At 35.3% G+C, this 21,469-nt stretch overlaps 1 protein-coding gene across 1 annotated transcript; it reads left to right on the forward strand.

The window, feature by feature from the left end:
- The first annotated feature begins 75 nt into the window (after nucleotides 1–75).
- Nucleotides 76–12,373, forward strand: LOC131957308 (GPN-loop GTPase 1). Its single transcript, XM_059322036.1, has 12 exons — nucleotides 76–301; nucleotides 3,802–3,895; nucleotides 4,018–4,057; nucleotides 4,306–4,372; nucleotides 4,475–4,512; nucleotides 5,043–5,121; nucleotides 5,605–5,745; nucleotides 6,285–6,431; nucleotides 7,251–7,333; nucleotides 7,599–7,729; nucleotides 11,246–11,347; nucleotides 11,902–12,373. The coding sequence occupies exons 1-12, from the start codon at nucleotides 107–109 to the stop codon at nucleotides 12,000–12,002; spliced, it is 1,218 nt and encodes a 405-aa protein (XP_059178019.1). The 5' UTR covers nucleotides 76–106; the 3' UTR covers nucleotides 12,003–12,373.
- The last annotated feature ends 9,096 nt before the right edge of the window (nucleotides 12,374–21,469 follow it).

The following is a 21,469-nucleotide window of genomic DNA, read 5'->3' on the forward strand; positions in this document are numbered from 1 at the left end:
ATTAATTTTATTTATTTTTGTGTTCGTAATAAAGGGGAATAACGTCAAACTTAATATCAACGAACAACCGTAAGGGACAGGAAGCGGATATAAGAAAATTGACAAAATGGCGGCGCGCATCTCTGCAGATGAACCTGAAATATCACAGGAGAAATTAGAACCAGGCACAGTTAGAGTGAAAAATGACCCCGGCAAAATAAATCCCGAAAGTTCTGCATCTGGAGGTTCAGAAACTACTAAAAAACCAACATGTATTATTGTGCTCGGAATGGCTGGTTCTGGCAAAACAAGTTTTGTACAGGTTGGAAATTTTTCGAACTCGTCGTTAGTGAAGTGACGTTAGTCGTACTCGTTAGGCCTACTTAATTAAAAAACTTAAAAATACTTTAAAAAATATTTTAAAAATAGGCCTAGATCTACCTAAATTAGCTAGAATCAAGATCTAATTAGATCAAGCTGTTGGGCACTGTAGGCCTAGGCCTAATATGTAGAAAATAGTTTAGCTGATAAATTAATTTGGGTGCCATTTAGTTAGTTAGGGTAAAGGTAGGAGGGCGTTAAGAGCCACACTTTTTAGCACCTGTACATTTTTAAAGATTTCTACTAATCTAAGAATTTTTTAGTATTGAAAATATGGCAAAAAAATTTCTAACATATCTTACACAATATAAAAATAATAACAAAGTGTATTAAATATACTTTAAATGGGTTTAATTGAACATTTATTGTCATACCCCCAAAATCAGCATTTGGTGTGAAAGGAGCCGGGCAATGGGGCAATAAGTATTATCTCCTAGTTTAGACTAACTCCGCAATAAAAATAATTAATTTCTAACCCCAAAATAGTTAATGCTGTGTACACACACTTTAACTGATACTAGCTATCCCTAGGTCCCAATGGGCCCAGTCTACAGTTGATACAATTGCAGGTGTACACATAGGGCCTAAAGTCTAGTAGTTTACAGTAGGCACATTAGTATGACTAGTGTGTAGCTAGTATACTAGTGTGTAGCTGTCCAGAGTTAACATTCTTGTATGTAAAAAGGGGTGGTACTAACTAATCTGCCTTAATGCTTTCCCCTGATAAGCCATGTGTGCTATACATTACATAACATGACATAGAGGTGAGAAATGTTGAGGGGAGAGCAGTGGTACTGGTTTCCCCTTTGTTCTCCTTGCTGGACCCTGAGGGCCATAAATTACATAAGGAGATGCTATCTCTGGTTGGCTGAGATCTAAGAACTTAGTCCATGCTACCTACACAGAGATAAGTTTTATGGTGGGTTAGATACAGGTGGGGTCTGGGTATCATGGGGGTGAGAAATTGTGAGGGGAGAGCAGTGGTACTGGTTTCCCCTTTTTTTCTCCTTGCTGGACCCTGAGGGCCACAAATTACATAAGGAGATGCTATCTCTGGTTGGCTTACATCTAAAAACTTAGTCCATGTTACCTACAAAGAGATGAAGTTTTATGGTGGGTTAGATACAGGTGGGGTCTGGCTATCATGGAGGTGAGAAATTGTGAGGGGAGAGCAGTGGTACTGAGTCCTCTTTGGTCTCCACCCTGCTAGACCATGAAGGTCATATATTACATAACATGCCACCCCAGATTGTCTGAGATCTGTAACTGTAATCCATGTTACCTACAAAGAGATGAAGTTTTATGGTGGGCCAGAAACTGGTGGGGGCTGGGTATCATGGGGGTAAGAAAATGTAAGGGGGGAGCAGTGGTATTAATGTGTCTGTTTACTTCGCTGCTGGACCATGAGGGTCATAAATTACATAACATACCACCCCAGATTGGCTGAGACCTAAGAACATTTATTCCTGTTACCTACAAAGAGATTAGAAGTTTTATGGTTGGTTAGAAACAGGTGGGGGCTGTGTCGGCTGTATTGCCCCTTAGGGGTAATAAGTGCGTGTACCATTTTAAAAATTACCTTGCTAACATTAGATGGCTTAATTTTTACTTTTTAGCAGGTTAGAATTGTATTTAAATCATTTAGACACAAGTCTGTTTAACAATTTATACATTTTGTGTTAACTATTCCTATACCAGTGTCATATTCAGTGGTCTAATAAATGAGAAACTTGCACATAGGGTTTCAAGAGCCACATTACAGTTTCTGTTATAACTTTTCTGAACAGGCAAGCTAGTGGACAAAATTAATGTATTCATGTAGATTTAGTTATTATCTAACAAATAAAACATTATGGTAATGATCAGTCACGTTTTACTCTGATAATGATAAAAACTTTATAGCATGGTAAAATGGGACAAATGTCGGCCATTTTGTTTTGGCACCAATAATCACCGTGCAAAAAAAATTCACCAAAATAAAACTATCCTAGCCATAGCTATAAAAATAGTGTTAAAATGTACAACAACCAATGCTCTAATACAGGAACAAGGATTGGGCTTGAAAAACTCATTTGGTTTATTACAATGTGAAGTTTCCCAAGTTATGTCTATTTGGAAAAAAAGTTCACAAAATGGTTTTATGGAGATGAGACATTTTAGGGAAAGAGCAGTGGGATTAAATCCTGTCTCATCTTCTCCCTATTGGACCAAGTGGGTCATAAATTACATAAAATGAATCCTCTGCTTCTCTGTTATCAAAGACCAGCAGTGGTTGTTACCTCAGAAGTAGATTAGCAGTGTTATTGGGGGTTTTGTGGGGGTGGGGTGTTGATTGGGGCTTAATACCACCCGGCTCTTAACGCCCTCCTTTACCCTTTTACTTTTACGAAGTGACTACTCGGAAGATTTTTTACCCCAGCGTCTCCATGTGGTCGGCAAAGATGTTTCTGCGCTTGGACAGTGACCTTAATAGCTGAGCTAGGGATAGGGTTCTACGGTTTGTTTATAAACACACACATGCGCAGTACCATCAAAAACATCGCAACAAAGTAAAGTCGTAGTTTCTCTCCAAGACCCCAAATTAGAGAGAATGATTATCAACACATACTGACCCTGCATTCGCTGCATATCGTCCATGTATCAAGCCATTATGACAAGTTGCTGTGGCGGCAACCATCAGATGCCCATCCCTTGCCGTCATTTCCCTTTAGCTATTTAATAATGCACAATGCTAAACAGTATACACATAATAAAGAATATTTAATATGCCATGAGCGCACCACAGTAATACTGTTCAGAAATTTGCAATTGTTGCGTGAAGACAAAGTTTTTTGCAAATGTTGCACGCAAACATCTCTTCATTAATTAACATACAATACCTATCTAACAAATAACATATATGTTACTTAAGAAAGGTTAACTCAGTTTAAATTGCTCTGTGCTAATAATGCCAATGTTTTACAAACTAGACAATACACAATGCCAAATAAACAACAATGGCTTATTCTTTTACAGCTTTTCCACTCTAAACTCACAGCGGTTCTTTAATTTATTACTAATCAGCCCTCCCTAAAATATCCACATTTCCAGCTTGAAATTCATGTTTCATTGTTATGGTCTATAAACCTGGTTATTTCTCTGTCTTCTTAGACTTTACCAATTAATATAAGTACCAATAAATTCAGCACTTTAATGAGCTATATGAAGTAGTAAATAATAATAAATTGAACTCAATTGATAACAGGTGTGTAGGATTATCCATATCTTTTCTTGATAGGCAAATACATAATTTATTACTGTTAAAGCCTGTACAATAGTGTATAGTTAATGATGTGCCTGTAACTACTATTACACAACCATCTATAACATTGAATTAGGTTTACATTTTTACATTTGTTCAATCTAAAATGACTAAAACAGTTTTATTTTTATTTTTTATAGAGAATGACAGCACATCTTCATGCCAAGAAAAATCCTCCTTATGTAATAAATCTTGATCCAGCAGTTTTAGAAGTCCCCTTTCCTGCAAACATAGGTTGGTAATAAACAGCTATATTTTTTAATAATCTAGCAGACAAGTATGCAATTTTTTAAAAATTATAGTTTCTGTCATTATTTCTTGTTTATAATTACATGGAATGTTTTTTTTTTTTCCAGATATTAGAGATACAGTTAACTATAAAGAAGTAATGAAACAGTATCCTTGATTAATATATTTCTTTGTTGATTATCAATGGACATTGAAATTTAAAGTGTTTTTTTTTTTAATTCTATGAAACCACTTTTTTTTCCTGCTTGTCACAAAGTTTTTTTTCTTCAAATTTTTAGATTGCTTAAGATCCTTAAAAACTATGTAATAAACATTATTTAAATAGTATTATCATAATTCCCAACTAACAGTGGTTTTTATGTTACAAAAAGTTAAATTCTTTAAGTGCTTTAAAGTTATTCCTTAGGGCCAAATGGTGGTATTGTCACATCTTTGAATTTATTTGCAACTCGTTTTGATCAAGTAAGTGCTATTGAAATTATGTGATATAACCATGTGATTTTTTTCATTCTTCTTTTTTTTTTTTTACTGATGTGTAACCCTAAAACTATTTGTATACTGTAGGTCATGACATTTATTGAGTCAAAATCTTCAGAATGTCAGTGAGTATTCTTTTTTATAATTATAATAAAATATTTATATGAAATAGATCTAACAGTCAACCAGTCTAACCCTTAAATGTTTGCACAAGGGCACACAAAAAATACTGTTATTAGCTTCCTTAGTACTTAGAGTGGTTAAGAGTAAAAGTTCATTACCAATAGCAAAAACAAGACCTTTTACCTGTGTAATTCAATTTCATATTAAAGTAAACCACTTAACACATCTTTAACCTCTGTCATGAAATAACTTTTATTAAGAAAATACTATTTATTAAAAAAATACTTGCATACAAATTTGTTTTATCAGCCTTATATAGGCCTATATTTTTATAAATTTGTTGGAAAAGTATCTTTACACTACTTTAAGCAAATGACATCCACTTTAGCTTCATATAAGGCCTACATCTTTTCACAATAATGTATCTCAACATAATTTATATAATTCAAGTCAGTGTTTATGCAGATTTGCATGTGTTATGTACGCTGTTGGTTGATACATCTTAATCCTTATTTTTTGTTTACCAAACTAGGTACGTAGTTTTAGACACACCTGGTCAAATTGAGGTATTTACATGGTCAGCATCAGGGACAATTATCACAGAATCTTTGGTAAATATTCTACATGTCTTAGTGTATTACTTTTATTAGATCTTTCAGAAAAGTTTTTACTTAAAATTTTTTTTTTTATCATTAATTTCAATACTCATCAGTTTTACTAATAAAATACACATTACCTCATTATTTTATTATATAATGCCAGATATGTCAATTAACAAAGCATTGTCAACACTTCCCAATAATGGTTCTTTTAAAAAAATAGTATAATACCCATCAGTAACTTTCAGACATGATAGTTGTTTTGTCACTTGCAAGGTAGATCAGAGTTCATTTGTGATTTGACCACAGAGTACAAATGGAAGAAGAACATATCTAGCCACCAATCTAGCATATCTAACCGCCAATCTAACATATCTAACTTGAGCTCACTACTCGTCATAGACTTAACAATAAACATACAGCACAGACTTTACAATAAACAAACAGCACTCATTCATAACATCCCAGAGTTCTAAATTTACTGTTTATTTACAGGCATCCAGTTTTCCCACTGTTATAGTGTATGTGATGGACACGCCACGCAGTGTCAACCCAGTCACCTTTATGTCCAATATGTTGTATGCTTGCAGTATATTGTACAAAACCAAACTGCCATTTATCATTGTTATGAACAAGGTAAGTTTTTAAGCAGTTAAATCTCCCCACCACATGATATATTTTATTTAATTTTTACGTACTTTTAATTTTTCCCTTTAATTCTACTCTTCTATTTGACCTTTGTAATGTGTATCCAAGACTTTGAAATTACAAATATTTTTTTAATATCATTTTGCTTAGCCATGTAACCTTTTTATAACATGAAAAATTTCTTAACTCAAGAAATGTAGATGGCTCTGTTCAGTGCACTTCATGTGTTCCAGTTAAATTCAAACCATACACAACAAAACCAGAGGTCTCTATGAATATACAATTTAAATATTCATAAGGGGTTGATAGCGTATTAAAAATTATATTTTTGATTAAGTGCTCTAGAGTTAGGATGCTTCAAACCAGAATAGTAAAATTTAGACACATGTGTAATTTGTCAGTCTACCATTCAAATCACATTAAACAAATTAGAAAAATAAGTATCCACTCTGTAGATATGATGTACTATCTCTTTAATTCTCAACCTATTTAGCTGAGATGCCTGAATGTCTTTGATTACACTCTAGATTGATATAATCAGCCACAGTTTTGCCCAAGAGTGGATGACAGACTTCGAATCCTTCCAAGATGCTTTGGATCTGGAGACCTCATACTCATCCAATTTGACACGGTCTATGAGTCTCGTGTTGGATGAATTTTACATGGCCATTAAGGTAACCATTTGACAGTCTTGTTGAAATAAATTTTACATGGCCATTAAGGTAACCATTTGATAGTCTTGTTGAAATAAATTTTACATGGCCATTAAGTTAACCATTTGACAGTCTGATAACGTAGATAACAATTATTTTAATTTTTAAAAATGTATATGGCCATTACATAGCAATGTAATACTGTCTATGTGTCTTATATTAATTTTACATGACCAGAAAGGGGACAGTGTAACTCTGTATATGTGTTAGTTTAGTTTTATATGGCTTTAAGGTAACTGTACAAAGACTACTGGCATTTTAAAGATCATTTATTTGCCTTTTGATTAAAAAAAATACTCTAACCCAGTGGCGTAGCGAGGTCGGGTGTCACCCGGTGCGGCACTTAATGGTGTCACCCCCCCCCCCCCCCCCCCAGAGGCATAGAGACCCTTCCCAGGGACAAATTTTCGATTTGCACCCCCCCCCCCTCAAACTTTCGATTTGCACCCCCCCCCCCCCCCTTGAGTTTTCGATTTGCACCCCCCCTCAAACTTTCGATTTGCACCCCCCCTCGAGTTTTTTTCTATATATTTTTCTATTTTTTGCCTTGGTGTCACCCTCCTAAATGGTGTCACCCGGTGCGGTCCGCACCCCCCGCCCCCCCCCCCCTCGCTACGCCCCTGCTCTAACCAGAATACATTTTTAGTCATTGGAATTAGATAAATATTGATTAGTCATGGTGTTTTTAATTATTTTTTTTTTAAGTTTAAAAATTGTACTGCATAAATCTAAAGAGTACTTTCAGTCTGAAATCACTTTTTATTTATTTTTCTACTTTAGAATGTTGGGGTATCAGCTGCCACTGGGGAAGGCTTGGATGAGTTTTTTGTCAAAGTAGATGAAGCTTCTGAAGAATATGAAAGGTTGTTATATTTTTAGTTTAACATTGAACATATGTATTTTATTGAACATATGTATTTTATACTGAGATCACCTAGCTTTGATTGCAGTTCATGGACCAATAAGAATTTTTGTTCATTACCTCTGTTGATAAAAACTTGGTCCATGACTGCTGATAAAAGAAACATTTTTAATAACTAAAGCTTGAACTTGTTCTTGTTGTGTTGTTTAAGTTGTTTTTTGAGTTAAGTTTATTTATATACTAATATTTTTTTCTCTTTCTGTTAGAGAATACAAACCAATGTATGAAAGACTAAGGAAAGAAAAATCACTCAAGGCTGAAGCCAGGAAAAAAGAAGACAAAGAAGCTTTCTTAGCTGACCATGCAGGGGGTGATGCTCACAGCACTGTTAAAAATAGTGCGTATCACATAGTTCTAGCATAACCTGTTTGTTAAAATGTGCTGTACATATTAGGGTGGGAAAGTAAATTTCTATGGTTCTTATACAACAGCTGGCAGGACAAACAGAAAGATAAATGTTCCCTTTTGAACTTGATGGTCAATGGGAAAGTGAAGTAGAGTTAGCCTGTTTCTATTACCTCGGCATATGAAGAGATAGCGTGGTCAGCACTATGACAAGCAGCCTTTACTTTCCTTAATGTGGGACGGATACCCACCAGAGCTGGGTGGACTCAGGGATGTCCTACTGACATGAACCTGGATTCAGACTCGTGACTTTCGGGTTAGCAGTCGTATGCTCTAACATTCGACCATGCCATCCCATTGGTTAGATAAAACATCAGGGATAATTATTTTTATGTAATTAGTGTTTAAGATTTGAGGTTATGCTCCAGTATAACTAAAATAAGTAAAGAAGTTAAGGGGCCACTACACCCTGTAAACCAAACTAGCCCGCAGCAGAGATAAGCAAGTAACAATATACTATTATTAATAGTTAGCAACTGTAAATAAAAATTCCACATTCTCAGGACCTAATTATGCATGGTTGCCATGGTAACGGCAGCCATCTTGAAAAAAACACCTTTTTTACAAATCTAATGTTTCAATAATGTGAACAAATAATGATGGTTTTATTTCTGTTTATTTAACTAGAACCATTCTAGAGTGTACAGTAGCAGTTTGTTTTCATTAAAATGTAAAAGAAACATTTTTTTCAATTTTTATAAAAAATGTATCATTCAAAACAAGGCATACAAGTTATGAAATTTCTTAAAAATAAAAATGTACATAATGCACATCATCCTCACATGCATAGTTACACCATCAAATGAATAATGAAAAAGTACACCAAGTTTCAAGACATTATCTCTGCAAACAGCTAAAACATTAGAGTTACAATAAGCAAAAATCTTGAAAAAACAAGTTTTGAGAAAATTAACTTTTAAACATTTAAAGTGCCATAAAAAAAAATCTATCAGCAATATCAGGAAGAAACTTTCAGTATTCAAAGTCCAACATAAGCAGTTGAAAAATAAACCATTGCCAACTATAGTTTGCACATTCTTCTGAAGTTTTACCACTTATAATCTTATAGTGGTTTAGTTTGCACAATTCCGCAGTTTACTTGCACTAAAAGTTAGACCTTTCTGATCAACTATTGACATGTGTAGTTGCTATTGTCTTTTTCCCAGACTAACACAAGCTTGATATAGTACATTTTAGCATATTTGAACTATAGTTTAATACAAATTTGACAAATAATGTACTAATAATATTCACATACAACTTTAGCTTATGACGACATTCACAATTCTACTTGAAGAGGGTGAGCTCAATAACTTGACATCATAAGTTATTTATAGTAGATGGGCACTTTGCTGCTGTATTGCTCTTAAGTTCTAGTACAAACAGCATTTATCTTGCTAATAAAAACATAAGCAGCTTTAGTGTACTTACTTAGTAGTATCGCAGCAAAACTTTGCGCAACAGTATGTAAAATGATGAGAGATTCATTGGTTTTTTTCAAATCCATTCACCAAGTAAACATCTGAATTTTGAGAAACTAACACCACTGTCTTTATAGATAACATGGCTCTAATATTGACATTATGATGTAGGTGTATCTAAAGTGAGCTTCTTGTAAACCATGAGGTCAAATTTACATTTCACGACATCAAATTTCCTTGCAGAAAGCCCAAAGTTTTTTCCACAATGCTTGCACAGTCCTAATTGTGGCATATCTTCTGGATATGTAGATGTCAGCAAGCAAATAATGTAAGGGACAGTTATATTTCTTGATTCTTGTTTGCAGTCAAAACTGATTTGGGTTCAACACAACCAGCTTTTTTGGCATTCATTGTAGGAATTGTTGGACTGTAAAATAAAAATAAAAGAACAACTTTTATTTAATTTTAAAAGTTAATAATATACATAACTAGAATGACTAATATTAGCAGTAACTCATCCTATTGTAACAACCTAATAATGTCATAGTCAACAAAATTGTATTTTGAAAAACTAATCATAATGAATAGTCAATAGGGCTTATATTATTATACTGACCATAGATCAAAACACAAGGAATAAATCTAACCATAAATTTAGAAAACTGCTTATACTAAAATTTAACCAATATTTATATTTTAGTCAATACTCAGCAAACACAGATGTTAATTTCTAAATATACAACTACTATCAACTAGAATCTAGATTCTAGATCTAGACTATTCTAGACTAGATCTAGAAAATTCTAGATCTAGGTCTACTAGATTCGTGGGTCGTTATGACTGGGTTCTACAGTTTCATTTATTTAAAAATAGTAATTGACAAGCGTGTTTAACATTGGTAAAGAGTTAACTAAATTAATTCTTATAAAGGAATTAAGCTGTACTACTAGACAACATATTAGTAGATTTAGAAACTAATGTCAGCGCGTCAGTCAGTGAAGTATCGCTGTGTGGTGGCATGGCGACTTCACTAGATCTAGATTTAGCGTCTAGTTATTTAAAAAAAATTACCTTCAAATTTCTTTCGCTGAACAATGTACTCCTGTTATGGTATCTGTTATTTCGAGCAATAACTGCATTATTTACACGCCATGTTGAAAACAAATGGTTTGTTATTGCAAAAATTGATGTGAAGACAATCACGTAGCCATGTTTGTTTGTTGACAAAAATCCGTCGAACTCGATCACTGCGCATGCGCAGAAAGGTCATTACTAAGGTACGGCTTGAGAATACAAATCGGACCAATGAAATCGCTTGATTTGCGAAATCTTTTATTGAAATATCACATTTGCAAGTAAAATAACTGTATTCGAATGTAGAGTATCGTTTACGGCTCAAACAGACGAAAAAAATGATATATAATATACTATATTTTTCTTTATAGTTGCTTTATAAAAATCAACTCAAAATTTCAGATATTTGATTAAAAAGTTGATTTTTTAAGCAGAGGGTGGTGTCTTTAAAATTATAATTAAAATAGAAAAATGTATCGTACAAGTATACTTGAAACTGTTTTCGATTCTAGGAATATGAAATTTATTAAAACATCAATTTCCTAAAAATATTTTTTTCCAAGTTAAATTAGCATTTTTTACATGTAGAGGCCCCTTAAGGCCTACGTTAGATAGTACTTTTATGGGACGGAGTGGTCTAGCGATAGAGAGCTGGACTGCCAACCTATAAGTCTCGAGTTCGAATCTGGGTTCTAGTCAGTAGAACGTCCCTGAGTCCACCCAACTCTGATGGGTACCTAACTCACGTTAGGGAGAGTAAAGGCGGCTGGGCATAGTGCTGACCACACTATCTCTTCATATGCCGAGGTCACAGAAACAAGTGAACTCTACTTCACTTGCCCCATAGACCGTCAGGTTTGAAAGGGAAACTTTACTTAGATAGTACTTATGAAAATATTTAAAAATATTACAATGCTTAAAATACTATATTGCTTATTATTATGATTCACCAGAACTCCTTGACAATGTGTCAGAAAAAATTGTCATTCAACCCCAGGATGATGACGATGATGATGACAGTGATGATGAGTTTACACAAGCACATGGAAATTCTGGTATGTAAAAAATTAATGTAAAAGTTCCCTTCATGGGGGCAAGTCAAGTAGATGTCATTATTTCTGTAACCTTGGCATATGAAGAGAAAGGATATTATTATCACCACTATGCCCAACCGCACCACTTTAAACTGGATTTTTCATTCAAGATTTCACCAGGGTTAACAGCCTAGTGCTCTATAGCTAGTGAACAAACAAAAGTTTAAAACTGTATGTTGTTTATAGGATAGCATGTCAGTTAAAGTGCTAAATTGAGCTTGCTTAGCATTGCTAATAGCAGAGGAAGCCAACTCTAGACCTTGGCCGGGTTGTTATGCTTCCAAAAACATGTTACCTAATTGAACAAATTTATAATTAACTTAGACCTTGGCCGGGTTGTTATGCTTCCAAAAACATGTTACCTAATTGAACAAATTTATAATTAACTTAAAAAACATTCCAGTGAAATAGCAGCACTCTAATTATGTCAATACGGTGTAGCTTTTTAAATTAATGTTATTCTTTTTATATATCTTTTGCTTCATAAATAAAAGCTAGAATTTTATAACTTGCAGATGATGAAAAGAACTTAGAAGAAAAATCTTTCAGACGATATTTGGATGCAAGACGACAGCAGCAAGCAAAAAAAGTTGTCAATAAGGACTTACCAACCTAGAACTAATGTTGCATTATCGACTGTGGTGTTATATAAAAGATACAGTTGTGCTTTTTTTGTTCATTTAAATGAAGTTCATGTTGAAGTCTTCATGTCCTTGCAAAAAGTGGCCCGGTGTTCTTATTGAGGTTTGATTTCCCTCTTATGAGTTCTCTCTCTAGTGGACTACTGTTCAATGTTTAAGCTAGGTACTAATTGATGAAGGTGGATTTTAGTATCTTAATCTCCTTACCTTAACTTGACAATTTCTTGGGTCATCTTTCTGTGTTGAACTGCTGCATTTAATTACAACAGGTAGAGTTGTGACAGGTTCGATAACAATAAAAAAACAATTTTAAGTTATCTGCCCTCATTTTGTAAATAGATGTTCATGTAAATAAACTGTTGATAATTTACAAATCAATGTCTTATTTATTTATTTTGGTTAAAATAGTCAGTTTGGTAATTTTAGCTGTATTGCATTTTTGTTTGGTGCTTATAGAAATAGCCGAAATTTAACCACACAATAGCAACACATTTTGTCTATTATTCCCAATCAAAGACGTTCAAGTATATAATTTCAACCCAAAAGAACATGTTGGAATCAGGGTTCCCACGCAGCCGGGAAACCGGGAAAAAACCGGGAATTTCGATATTTAATTTCCCGGCCGTGAAAACAGGGAATTTCGATGAATAGCCGGGAAATATCTTTAAAAACCGGGAAATCTTGCTTCCCATGGTTTTTTTCTTTCGGGTGTCGCGAGATTTGAACCGGGTTTAGGCCTGTACAATCGCGTCTCGCCACATCTAGTGACCTAGTTTTGGCTTACAAAACTAGCCTCGCCGGTTCTCGTGGTGCCTCTTTACCGTTGATCTGTTTTCCGCCCATCACATGCGTACATGGTGCATCTACAGCTATGCTAGCTTAGGGTTACCCATCATTGGCGTGACGTAATTTTTTTCATTCGTTTTTTTTTTAGGATTAGTTTAAAATGTAGTTTAGGCAACACGTGATTTTTTTTTAACTTGCCGTAAACTCGCCGTGTAGTCTAGATATGGACCTAAATAAACTATTAAAAGGACTAGGATCGCGCGCGAGTACAGTTTTGTTTAATATTATTTTAAGGATAACTGTTCTAGCAGACTATTTAACTGTTAGCCAGTGATTCTAAATTTGGGAGAAACACAGATTTTAAAAAAAAAACTTTGCGAAAGCCAGCCTTTCTTGCGTTTGTGAAAAAAAAATAATTAAAGGCTAGTGACGTCACCAACAATGTGAAATGCGTAGATGGGTCAACTACAATTATTTCATGGGAGGGGAGATAAAAAAAACTTGTAACTGGAGTAAATAGGGCTTTCTTGAACTCACTATGACCACAAGTAAGCCCACGCATTCATACCGCAAGTTGGTTGGGGGGGGGAGATAAAGTGACGTCATCAGCTATCTCAAATAGCAGTTGGCGTATGCTATAGGCCTTCACAATGACCTCTCCACGTTGTCTAGTTGTGGGGAAGGGGGGATGCTATACCGTCAAGGCTTTTGAAAAGCATACATAATTATGTATTTACAATTGTCTTAGTATGGGTCTGCTTGGCATAGTTCTTTCTTTTTTCTTTTTTCAAAATACGATTTATTTTAAATAAAAATGCCATAGGATCTAATTTCATTTACTTGGGTTGATCTCATTGAGGGGTCGTCCATAAATGACGTCACATTCGTAAGGGGGGTCCGTAATTTTGTGACGGTGTGTGATGAGATGGAAGGGGGTGTTCAGATGGTGTGACGTCACACTTTTGAATAATAAAAAAGCAATATTAGAAAACGAGTTTTAGCCGTTCTATCGCGTTTTAGAAAACTGTTTTAATTAGATCTAATTCTAATAAGAAATGATTAAAATACTCTGTTGACAGAGGTTTTAGAAAAATATCGATGTTTTAAGAGAAATTCAACTGCAATTTTGAGGGTGGTTGTAGGTTGAGGTGTGACGTCATTTTAGGGGAGGGGGGGGTCTGGCTTTTTGTGACGATGTGTGTGTGGGGGGGGGGGGTAAAAATCGTCAAAATAGCATGACGTCATTTATGGATGACCCCTTGTCTATCAAACTATAATGTTTAAGTTAATATTAGGCTTGTTTAAGTTTTAAAAATACAGGTACCTCTAAGAAACGACATAAACATTAAGTTGAAAACAGTGTGAATGATCATTATAGTTTAAATAAGTTCAATTTTGAAAAAAAAAAACGAATTTTCATTTTTGTGAACTTTAAAAAAAAATGTTTCAGTATTATTTCATAGTAACAAAAACTTCTTTTATTTTAGATATTAACTCTACTAAGGTATTCATTAGTACAATAGTAGCTGTGAGAGATATTTTTCAAACTTCTTGTCTTTAAGCAAATTATTTGCTGTTTACAGTTTGTTGGTTGAGTGAATAACTACACACTTTTGGCTGACTACTTTTTTGAACTCAATATAGATCTAGGAAGTGCTAAAATTAAATAGGCCTACTTAGATATGTTACTAACTGCAGTGTACATTTCTACAACTTTTTAGATTTTGAATTGTGACTACTATTAGCTTAACTTATTAATTGAATTATCATTAACAGTTGTTTTGTATTGGGGGAGGTTCTAGAAATATAATATTACATTTTAATGATCATGGGATCAAGATGGGTCTACTATTTTAAACTATTTTTGTTACATGCACAATCCATTAAATATTAAAATTTTTAAAAGATTGTTATAAAATTAAAATCACGACAGGAATTATTTAATAAAATAAATGACATGATATTATTAATATGAATCAAATGTTTCAAAAAGTAAGTATTGTCAAATTTTATTTTAAAAAATTTCTGACTTTCTGACACAACATCAAGTTTCACAGTTTAAAAATTTCAGTTTCGGGATTTAATTTTAGGATATGATTCACTTTAAAAATGAGTGCCACCCCTAAAAAATGTCTGCTTTTTTGTGCTTTAATTACATTTAAATTGGCAAGTTCATTGGTTATGCGCGTGGAAATTTATATGTAAAATAGCAGGGAATTTATATTTGAAATAGCAGGGAATTTCTTGGAATAGCAGGGAATTTTCTGGTAAAAAATTTGTGGGAACCCTGTGGAATATTTTTGGTCATACACAATCATCCTAGACCTGTGGTAACCTGTTGAAAGTAGGTACCCTGGCAGTCCATTGGGAAGATGAAGTAGAGTTCACCTGTTACATGGTGAAGTGGATTGTAATGACTGACGAGAAGCCGCGTTGGTTGTTAACAGTCTTTATTATGTACAGACGCCATTATGCCAAAGAGAGAGAGAGGAATGGCGAGAGAGAACTATTTATAGATAACAACATGTAAGGGACATCACTCAAGATAACAATATAAATATAATACTAATACAGAGAGTGAGTTCCCTTGACCTCACAATTAACTCAATCTATTACATCCCTTTACCCTTAGAACACAATAACACATCTCTCAATGGAACAATTGATAGTATCCTAAAATCACCAATTATATTGTAACATGAACACTATGGTAGATTACATCCTTACAAACAATGCACAATATGCTACAACATAATCAAAATACAAAACAATAATGTCAAAGTCCTTTTGACCTTTAGAATCATAGGTCTAACTTATTTGGGACTTTGATTGTCCTGCTTGACCTTCTCAGTGGCTTCTGATTTGGTGACTCAAGATTCTGACCATCTGGATTCTCTATCTCAGGAGGTCTAGGATTTAAATCATTAACTCCAGAATTTACATTTTCTGACTCTAGACAACTTGATTCACTCATATCAACAGAACTTGGTTGTGGAACAAACTGAGTTGGTGTGAACTGATCAGACTTGGTGGGATTGACAGATTCACCCTTATTATCTGCACAAGTTATTTTTAACTGGTCTGCATGTCTACGGACAATAAGTCCATCATTTGTTTTTACTTTATAAGACACAGGTCCTGTACATTGAACAATTTGACCTGGAATCCATTTTTCCTTTCTCCCATAATTTCTTAGATACACATTATCATTAACTGCAAATTCTCTTTCAATGGATGATTTGTCATGATTTACTTTTTGTGTATGTTGATGTTGGGAAACAGACCTTTGAACAGTTGGATGTAGTAGGTCAAGATGAGTTTTAATTTTCCTACCACATAGCAATTCACATGGTGCAACACCTGTTGTTATATGAGGAGTTGTGCGGTATTTGGTTAAGAACCTGTTTACTCTTTCTCTAAGAGAAAACTTGTTACCGGTATTCATTTTTACCATAGCGGTTTTGAATATGCCTACCGCTCTTTCAGCTAAACCATTCCCAGCAGGATGATAGGGGGATGTGGTTATATGCTCAATACCATTTGCCACACAAAACAGTTTAAACTCATGAGCTGTGAAACTAGGCCCATTATCTGAAACAATTTGATCTGGTAATCCATGAGTTGAAAATATTTCCTTAAGTTCTATAATGGTATCATTTGCAGTGATTGTGTTCATGATTTTAACTTCTAACCATTTAGAATGTGAATCAATAACAATTAAGAACATTTTGTTCATGAAAGGTCCTGCGAAATCTATATGTATACGTTTCCATGGTTCAATTGGCCAGTCCCAGTTTTGCAAAGGTGCTGTAGCTGGTTGATTTGAATGTTGTGCACAGCTTGAACAAAGTTTTACATATTTTTCAATATCGGCATCCATATGTGGCCACCAGAACCATGATCTTGCTAGACTCTTCATTTTGGAAGAACCAAGATGAGTATCATGTAAAGTTCTTAAAACTTCTTTTTGTAACATTTTGGGGATAATTACTCTTGACCCCCATAGTATACATCCATCTTCTAGACTTAACTCTGTTTTTCTTATTTTATATGGCTTTAAGTCCTCATTCACTGACTCTTCAGGCCAACCATTTTTACAGTACTCATATACTTTTATTAAGCACTCATCTTTTTGTGTTTCTCTTTTAATATCATTCACATTTATATTGGAGTTATCCATGATAGTGAAGAGAACAAATACATCTTCTGGTACATAGCTCAGGCTTTGGTTTTTTAAGGGTAATCTACTAAGACTATCTGCACAATTCTCAGATCCAGGTTTGTATTTCAATTCATAATTGTATGCAGTTAGTGTGATAGCCCATCTTTGAATTCTTGGTGAGGCATGCTCAGGTAGGGTTTTGTTTTCTCCAAATAAACCTAGCAATGGTTTATGATCTGTAAAGATGGTAAACTTCCTACCAAACAGAAACTTATGAAATTTCTTAACACCAAAAATGATGCCTAAGCCTTCCCTATCTAACTGAGAATAATTTTTCTCAGCCTGATTCAAAGATCTACTGGCAAAAGCAATGGGTCTGTCACCCTTCTCATCCATGTGGGACAAGACTGCTCCTACACCATCTGGTGAAGCATCACATGTCAATACAAGTCTTTTCCCTGGGTCATAGTGAGTTAGTAAGGTGTCAGTAGACAAAGCCTCTTTTGCTGTGTTAAAAGCAGCTTCTTGTTGTTTACCCCAGTGCCAAGTTGCATTTTTCTGTAGCAGCTTGTACAGTGGTGATAGTTTACCAGACAGATTCCCTATGAACTTTGCATAGTAATTTATCAAGCCCAAAAAAGCTCTTAGTTGTTGAGTATTTTCAGGTTTGGGTGCTTCCTTAATGGCTTTTGTTTTCTCAGGTTGAGGTCTGATGCCTTGTTTGCTTAATATATAACCAAGAAAACTAATTTCTGTCAGCATGAATTGACATTTATCTTTGTTTATCTTTAAACCTTTTTCACCAACAATTTTCAATACTTTATCAAGTGTTTTAAGATGTTCAGTGTCATTCTTACGAGTTATGTACACATTGTCAAAGTACACACAAACATTTGGAATATCCTTAAAAATACTGTCCATGACAGCTTGGAAAATTCCAGGGCTAGATGATATGCCAAAACATAGTCTTTCATATTGGTAGAGTCCTTTATGTGTGTTTATTGTCGTATAGACTTTTGAATCTGGATGCAGTTCTAGTTGAGTGTAAGCATGACTAAAGTCTAATTCAGTGAATTTGTCTCCTCCTGCCAAATTCAAAGAAATTTCCTCAATGTTAGGTATAGGGTACCTATTTAGCTCTATTTGCTTATTCAGTGTAGTTTTATAATCTCCACAAATTCTTATAGAACCATCCTTCTTTAACACTGGCACAATGGGTGTCGCCCAATCGGAATAGTCTACCTTCTTTATAATGCCATTAGATTCCAATCTACTTAGCTCATTTTCAATTTTATTCCTCATTGCATAAGGTGGAACTCTAGCTTTGCAGTATCTTGGATTTGTATCTTTAATGCTTAACTTCACTGTTCTATCATTTAGTAATCCAGAGTTACCAAAAACACATTTATTTTCAGATATTACTTTATCTAGTGAAGTAAGACTAGATTCTTTTACATTCTTCAATGAACAAATACTCTCCCAATTTAACTTAAGATTACTTAACCAGTTCCTACCTAGTAATGGCGGTCCATTTCCTTCAACCACAAGAAGAGGAAGTTTAACACTTTGACCATTATAACTTACATGAACCATACACTCTCCTATTACCGGAACATTGTCACCAGTGTATGTTGTTAAACACTTGTGACATGGCTGTAGAGGCACTGATCCTCCTGTGACAGCGTCAAAATCTTTCTTTGTTATGACTGTTAGAGATGCTCCAGTGTCAAGTTGGAAGCTGATGCTCTTACCGTTGATATTAACTAGTACATTGATGGGAGCATGACTTATTGATTTCACAGAGAATAGGTTGAAATCCGGCTGCGAATCAGTTTGAGCATTTTCACAGGTAGAGTGGTTCATTGGTTGGGTTAGGTAGTCTTGGTGAGAGTTAACATAGTGCTGCTTTTGGTTGCGGTACTGTCTTGACTGGCTAGATTTAGCAACAGACGAAGACTTTGCGAAGCAGGCCTTGGCAATGTGACCTTGCTTACCGCACTTATAACAAGTTGCAGACTTGAACTTGCACCGATGAGATGCATGGGGACCTTTGCATCGATGACATTTTTGATAATTATTACTAGATTTAGATCTAGGATTTGAACGAGCAGGCTGTTTAGCATAAGTTGGAATGCTCTGATGGGGTTGATGTTTATTGACTAACCTGCTGTTTACTGCATGGATCTCTGAAGGTGCTAAAGATCTCACCGCATCTGATGACTGCTGGATTGAAGTTGCGAGTTGTATTGCTTTTTCTAATTTTAGATCTGACTCGAGCAGCAACTTTCTTTGAATATCAGGGCTGTTTACACCTGTCACAAACTTTTCACATAGTCTGTCAGACAGCGCGTCTCCGAATTCACAAAATTCACTTAGATGACGTAAGGCAGCAACATATTCTGATATTGACTCGTTTGGTTGACGAGTCCTACTGTCAAATCTAGCTCGACATAGAAACTTTGATGGTACAGGCGCATGGTGGTCTGTTAGCAATTTGCTCAGCTCGTTAAAGCTCTTGGTATCTGGACTAGCTGGTGCGCATAAGTCCTTTAGTAGCCTGAATTGTTGAGGCCCTATGACTGTTAACAAAACAGCTCTCTTTTTGGCTTCTATCGTCACGTCGTTAGCTTCTAGGTAAAAGCTTAACCTCTCTAGGTAATCTTGAATGATTTCATCATTCGCATCAAATTGTTTTATTTGGCCATACAGCGCCATAATTCTAGAAATAATTAGCTAATAAGCTCTAGCAAACCTCTTTTTTGCGTAAGTAGGTGCTCTTTCTAGTAGATGTTTATCCTTCGTCGCCAAATGAAGTGGATTGTAATGACTGACGAGAAGCCGCGTTGGTTGTTAACAGTCTTTATTATGTACAGACGCCATTATGCCAAAGAGAGAGAGAGGAATGGCGAGAGAGAACTATTTATAGATAACAACATGTAAGGGACATCACTCAAGATAACAATATAAATATAATACTAATACAGAGAGTGAGTTCCCTTGACCTCACAATTAACTCAATCTATTACACATGGACTCAGCATAGGAAGGGATAGTGTGGTCAGCATTATACCTAGCCACTTTTACTGTACCTAATGTGAGTCAGGTACCCATTAGAGCTGGATGGGCTCCAGGATCCGAACTCAAGAATTTTGGGGCAGCAGTCATACATTAGAGCATCAGAATAAGCTGTATAATAATACTTCGTGAATGCTCATCTAATGGTAATCCAGTTAAATCAAAGAGCTGTTTGATTTTATTCTCCAATAATCTTATCAAAGGTGGCTTGTGTGCAGTGCAGTGTAAACCTTGACTAGGCTAATTCAGTAACTGGCTGATGATACTAAGTAGGTGACTTAGTGTTCTCAGTCTAAACCCCTTTTTTGTCTGTTTATACTAGTAGGTGATTTACTTAGTGTGTTCTCAGTCTAAAACACTTGTCTGTTGATACAGGTGTGTAATTTAGTTAGGGGTTATGTCTTAACCCCATCACCTGCTTACATCCCCATTCAGTCACTAACAAGATTTTTTGCCACAGGATATAATTACCTGTGCTCATGGGCTTCCAACCCCTCCTTAACACAATATTAAAATATGCTTTTAAGAAGAAGAAAAAAGATGGTGAAATATTGAAGCTGCTCGTGTAATGTTACTTATTGAATGAGATGGATAACTCAAGCAGCTATCTAGACTCGGTATGGTGAAAATGTATAAAGGTGAGGCAGATAGTACTTAGTATATCTTCTGCAAGAAAATCGCAACAAGTGGTAAGATCAGATTGGGGAAAAAGGGACACAAATAGGTAAGGCAGCAAGGGATACAATCGTATTAAGCCAGCAAGGGACACAATCGGGTAAGCCAGCAAGGGACACAATTAGGTAAGCCAGCAAGGGACACAATTAGGTAAGCCAGCAAGGGACACAATCAGGTAAGCCAGCAAGGGACACAATCAGGTAAGGCAACAAGGGGCACAATCAGGTAAGGCAACAAGGGACACAATCAGGTAAGGCAACAAGGGACACAATCAGGTAAGCCAGCTAGGGTCACAATCAATTAAGCCAGCAAGGGACACAATCAGGTAAAGCAACAAGGGTCACAATCAGGTAAGCCAGCAAGGGACACAATCAGGTAAGGCAACAAGGGACACAATCGGGTAAGCCAGCAAGGGACACAATCAGGTAAGCCAGCAAGGGACACAATCAGGTAAACCTGCAAGTGACACAATCACGTAAGGCAACAAATGACACAATCAGGTAAGGCAACAAATGACACAATCAGGTAAGGCAACAAATGACACAATCAGGTAAGGCAACAAATGACACAATCAGGTAAGGCTACAAGGGACACAATCAGGTAAGGCAACAAGGGACGCAATCAGGTAAGGCAACAAATGACACAATCAGGTAAGGCAACAAATGACACAATCAGGTAAGGCTACAAGGGGCACAATCAGGTAAGCCATCAAGGGACACAATCAGGTAAGGCAACAAGGGACAC

This window comes from Physella acuta, unplaced genomic scaffold, assembly GCF_028476545.2.
Source record: "Physella acuta isolate Inbredline_101_S28 unplaced genomic scaffold, ASM2847654v3 ptg001231l, whole genome shotgun sequence".
NCBI lineage: Eukaryota > Metazoa > Mollusca > Gastropoda > Physidae > Physella > Physella acuta.